Source organism: Alosa pseudoharengus, unplaced genomic scaffold, assembly GCF_046254945.1.
Source record: "Alosa pseudoharengus isolate Yale_2024_CS ecotype anadromous, Long Island Sound unplaced genomic scaffold, YU_APseudo_1.1 YU_APseudo_1.1_scf_23, whole genome shotgun sequence".
In the NCBI taxonomy this organism is placed as follows: Eukaryota; Metazoa; Chordata; class Actinopteri; order Clupeiformes; family Clupeidae; genus Alosa; species Alosa pseudoharengus.
The window spans coordinates 17,225,768-17,231,418 of record NW_027468685.1 but is presented as its reverse complement, the minus strand read 5'-3'; the positions used below and the strand labels follow the sequence as shown (position 1 = coordinate 17,231,418).

The following is a 5,651-nucleotide window of genomic DNA, read 5'->3' as shown; positions in this document are numbered from 1 at the left end:
TTAAAATTATACTAATGTATAGATTTAGTTTAGAAAAAGGGGAAGAAAAAAGAACTAGAAAACTTCTTGTGAAAAAGTATTTTATTCTGTGAAATGAAAGAAACAGACACTCACTGTGGCGAAGCCACTCAACGCGAGTAGCCTATAGGCTGTGAGGAAAATTAAAAACTGCCTGATGCGCCTTTGCGTTCTAGCCTTGCAGAGGGAGCGAGAGCGGACTCTGCAGCACTGACTAAAAACAAACATTCTTGTGCGTTCTGCCCGCGCAGGTCAACGCGGAACACTTGTGCGTCTTGCCCCTGTTAAATGAACGCGGTACACATGTTGTCAGCTGAATACGGGGTATCCATATCTTATTTGCGTCGATATGTTGTTTTAATCGTATGCAAAATGAATAAATAAATACAAATTATAAATTTAATATATAGCGTAAACGCGACCATAAATGCGACTCTACATGAACTCCGTGACTGGTACCCAGATTGAGTTCATGTTTGTTTTTGTTTTTTTCTTTCCCCTTGCGGAACTACACTGTGGCATCCGCCGTGGTTTACATAATCATAATCAAACATGATCTAATATCACAATCACCTATCCTCACTGTCCCGACTAAAGTGGTGTAATGTAGCCTGTGTCCAAGCATGATCTATATGGAAGGAAGAAAAGTACACCATGTACCTTTAAAACTAAGTTTGCCGTGCAGACATGGAATGAGGTCAGTCAGAAAGCTCCTCATTGCATGTGCTGATTATTATTAGATACAATATTCGACCAATGAGCGCAGGCGGGGAGTGTCTCTGGCCAAAGACAGGCTGGAGACAGCAGCGGATTGGTTGATTTCCCTTGCCTTTATACCTTCAGAAAGGGATAAATCCTTGTGAAGCGCCTATACACGAACTATACAAACTTGTGAATAGTGTGCGATAGATCGGACTATGAAAGTGTGCAATCTCCTTACCTTCATGCATGATGTTAAAGCAGCCTTTGCGGAAGACAAGGCATATCTCCAGTTAAAGTTCCACTGTTTTCTGCAGCTGTTTGCCCAGAGTGGCACCGGACTCGTATTCAGTCGGACCGGCAGCTGAACATCTTTCTGCAGTTGTTAGACGACACTGGGAATTTTAAGACTTTTATTTATATGGTTGTATTGTTTTGTGCCGTGCTCACACGAAAACAGACTTTGCTCTGAATAGAGAGACGGATCGAACAGCAGACACTTTCCCTAACTTTTTTACGCGCGTGGCCACTGCATCGCTACTTAGCCTACTGCCTTACTGTGCTCACTTACACTCAGACTGTTGGGACAAGCAGACTGTTATTACACCACAGAACACTCTAACCGGCTGAGGATTTTTTTTGTCATTTCAACTCAGTTTGCTGATAACGCGCATGTGAACAGATTGAGCGATGGTGGAGCAGACGAGCACCACGGACAACACTGACGTGCTTCCCGGTGAATCTGGGGAAATGGACTTAGACATGGACGCATCCCCGACTCCCGGGTCCCCAAGCTCGACCGGGGATAAGATGGACGTCGCATGGTGCAAGACCCCGAGTGGGCACATCAAAAGACCGATGAATGCCTTCATGGTATGGTCGCAGATCGAGAGGCGCAAGATCATGGAGCAGTCTCCAGACATGCACAATGCTGAGATTTCCAAGCGGCTTGGCAAGCGCTGGAAACTGCTTAAAGACTGCGACAAGATCCCCTTCATCCGGGAGGCCGAGCGTCTGAGACTGAAGCACATGGCTGATTATCCGGACTACAAGTACCGGCCACGGAAGAAAGTCAAGTCGTCCAGCGGCAAGGCGGGAGACAAGGGGGACAGGAGCAGCAGCAAGTGTTCATCTAAGAAGTCCAGTGGGTCAAAACCCCTCAGCCGGACGCACAAGTCAGGGCTGGGGAGCGCCAAATCGACTTTACCTGAACAAGTTTCACACTCCGTCCCCACAGACCACTACTCCTTGTACAAGACCAAGTCAGCCTCAGCAGCGAAGCAGATACCAGACAAGCCAGCCAAGCGTGCTCACAGCATTGGAGGGAGAAGCCATGACAGCAGCCCGCCTTCCGTGGCTGTGCCAGCGAGTCCCACCCTCAGCAGCTCGGCTGAGTCTGACCCCCTCAGCCTGTACGAGGACGGAGTGACCGGGAAAGATGGGGACGACTCCCCAAGCACACTGTCGGCCGGGCGCCTGAACTACACGCGGGTGTCATCCCCGACACCGTCCGCCTCCCACTCTTCCTCATCACAGTCCTCCTCCTCAGATGAGGAATTCGAAGATGACTTGCTGGACCTTAACCCCAGCCCCGGCTTCGACAGCATGTCTCTCGGCAGCATAGGTTCGGCGGCTTTGGACAGAGATCTGGATTTTAATTTTGAGTCGGGTTCTGGCTCCCACTTTGAGTTCCCCGACTACTGCACTCCTGAGGTGAGCGAAATGATATCTGGGGACTGGCTTGAGTCGACCATTTCTAACTTAGTATTCACTTATTGAACGCTTAAAGAGTCCAGAATTGCCATTAGAAAACACAGCCAGTGCTTGTGATGACATCTTTATGACTTTCGTAAAGATAAGCAGGATTGCGAAGTCCCGTTGAAACAAGCCAGAAAACGCCCCGTTAACCACACGATCCATGTGTGTCTGAAATTACAGAACTAGGACTCCGGGTGCCCTCTCCCCTGACAAGAGCGCAAATGAAAATGCTTAGCTTGCTCAATTGGTAGCTGGGAGGGATGATGATGCCAGCCAGTGTGTGCCCCAGACGCAGTGACTTACTGAAGCAGGCGGTGAGCCTGAGACGTTTGCACCGGGGCGAGTTGAGGTTGTCTCCCCGAATGAACTGTTTCGATGAAAAGGGACTCTGAGAGAAGTCTGACCAGGGTATGCCGAAGAAATGGAGGTGGAACACGAGTGAAACAGTGGAGAGCCCTCACCCCCCCATCATCTACATGGTTTATGTACCATAAAGTGGTGGCTTAAAAAACACTTACGAACCGAAAAGCATGCTCTCGTTTTGAGATTTATGTAAGAACTGTCTAACAGTTTAACTAGTGTTAATTTAAATGTAATGACGGCGCAATGTTTGATGACGCAAAAAGGAACACAATCACCAGCTTCTGTAACTTTCAGGACTGAAATGCATCGCAGATGCGTTTCACTTTTCAACACTACAATTCAGGACCAAATTTTTTCCAGAGGCGTGTACTTTTCCCTCTGCCTTTTCCTCTTTTTCCATCCTCGTGTTTTCTCCTTTTTATCTTTCTGTGCTCAGATGGCATTTTATATTAACGTGTTTAAATACAGGCCAAACATTTTTGAGTTATTGTTCTCGTAGGTCTCGTGTACACATGCACATGTCCGTCTCCTTCGCGGAAGGGCTAGAATTGTATCATTTTTTATTTAAATGTTGACTTCTCACACGTAAAGGAGATTAAATGTTTCATTATTTTCTAAGTGTATTTTTGTATAAAATCTATCGAGGGGGTGTCAATCGGTGAATATCGCTGTTTGGATTTCCGATTTTTATGTCCAGGGGGTTGGGTTGTCTTAAAATCTGCCCCCTAACCATGTTTACAGTGTCACTCTACAGGCTTCTTAAAGACACAGTATCTCAATTCCAGCAACCAGACAAAACAATCGAGCATGCAGGAAGGTGTAGCGGCAGCGACGTCTGCGTATTTTGCGTCCTAATGGGAGATACTGTACATTTAATAAGAATTTTAAACTAAACAACATCTTTGTGATTTTATAGTGAAAAAAGTTCGGTTTTAACCACTGGATGGAATTACAAACACATTCTAAATGCCTATTGAGTTTGCGAACAATGAAGTACAGCTTCACTCAATTGTATTAGGATATTTAATCTTTTTCTACTTGTTGGCTAAATGTAGCTAATTGTTTTAGTATACTATGGCATGGCGAATAGCATTTGTACTTCTTATTCAGGTTTATGTAGAGCTGTTGTGTTTTAAACAAAAAATGATCAACGTGAAAATATCTATGTACATTGACTGTATATTAAGCAAAGACTGCGTGTTTATGTCTGACAATACCATGGCAGGCACTAGAACTTTTATCTTTATACGTCCCTATGTTTAAGGTTGTTGTTCATGATTTTGAAAAAAATATATATATTATATGCATTTTTATCGTTTTCATTTTGTGCAATATGATGTGTACAATATTGTTTTTGTCTAATCATGCCATATCTCAACAATTGAGTAGAGTACTCAATGCCAGCCAATTGTGTCATGTCACTGCCTGTCAGACCTCTGTACAGAACTTTGTTGTTTTTTCATGAAGAAGGAAATAAAATCAGCTGGAACTGAATCCCCAAATGTCTGCCTTGGTGTTAATTCATGTTTCCGCTGCCAGTCTTTGCCTCTGCTGCACAGTGAGTGTGACTGGGAGGTGCCGGGTGTGACACGGCAATACGGCATGCATCCAACGTGGCCATAACACACGTGGATTTACACATCTTGCAAATGGCTGCCCTTATTCAACCGCATGATGTAGTGAGGGTTGCACTCATTCTATGCATAAATATTTTACTCCTAGTGTCACCATTTCACTAATATTATCAGCATTACCCATGTGGAATGGACACACCTCTCAAACACTGGACTTCTTTCTGACTACAATGAGAGTCAAGCAGTCAAGTGACTGCTATTAAAGTTTAATATTGCAAAACCAAACAAACCCCTGAGATCTCATAATGTTCAATGGGATCAAGGATCATCTGTTGACTGATGCATTGTGGCACTGATGAAAAAAATATGCATAACAATTGGCCTCCAGACCCACGCCCAGCTCGGCTGCCTTATTACTCCATGTAAGCTCTTTGTGACAGACGGTGAGCTGTCAGACAGACACACAGATAGCCAGCCACCCATGCCAGAGAGGAGGAAGTGGGGGAGATGGTGTGTGTGTGTGTGTGAGTGAGTGGGGGAGTGGATGGGTGTGTGTGTGTTAGGATGACCTGTGGGCAAAAGGGCCACGGCAGAGATGGGTGGGGGCGGGGTTGGGTGGGGGTGTTGGCAGGTCTGGACCCTCAGTAATGACATTTACCGTGGGCAGCCTTTGGACGCTGAAGCCTGAGGAAAGGAAAATGCATTGCATGCCCCCCGACCACCCACCCACCCCCACATACACACACACACACACACCCTTTACCCTTTCATGTGCACGCAATTCTAGACAGATTTTAACATGGAGGGATGGTTTTGGGGTTGGGGGGTTTGGTTGAGGGCTACTGGTAAAGAACAGAACCCACATTTCTACATACTTCACCTTGTCTGACATTTCTAAGGAGAGCCAGACCGAGAGACAGACAGACAAAAATCCCCGGTTAAGGTGGGCCATGTGCGCTAGGACTGCTTAGCTCCTGGTAATCTTCCTGTCCCGTCTCAGCTGACGGTTGAGCAGGGAGAGACTTTTGCCTGACGAGCCAGTCTGGTACAGCGTGCAGTGAGCGAGCACGGGTGCAGGCAGGAAAGGAGGGGTCTAGACAGTTCCTCCGTGGGAGGAGGGGTGTCAGACGGATGAGACGTCTCCTCCGGGAGACTGGGCGGGGGGGGGGGCTGTTTTGAGTGGATTGCACAGGGTACGGCTGCTGAAACCAATTAATTCTTTCTCAGTGTATTGGGTTT

General features: G+C 46.3%; 1 protein-coding gene across 1 annotated transcript; it reads left to right on the top strand.

Moving 5' to 3' along the window:
• The first annotated feature begins 877 nt into the window (after window positions 1-877).
• On the top strand, window positions 878-4,332 carry sox4a (SRY-box transcription factor 4a). The gene has a single exon (XM_076301839.1). It carries the CDS (start codon window positions 1,408-1,410, stop codon window positions 2,494-2,496), a length of 1,089 nt encoding a protein of 362 aa, XP_076157954.1. The 5' UTR covers window positions 878-1,407; the 3' UTR covers window positions 2,497-4,332.
• Window positions 4,333-5,651: the final 1,319 nt, after the last annotated feature.

Excerpts from the sequence above, each read along its gene's own strand:
- sox4a (XM_076301839.1), top strand. The coding sequence starts at position 1,408 with ATGGTGGAGCAGACGAGCACCACGGACAACACTGACGTGCTTCCCGGT.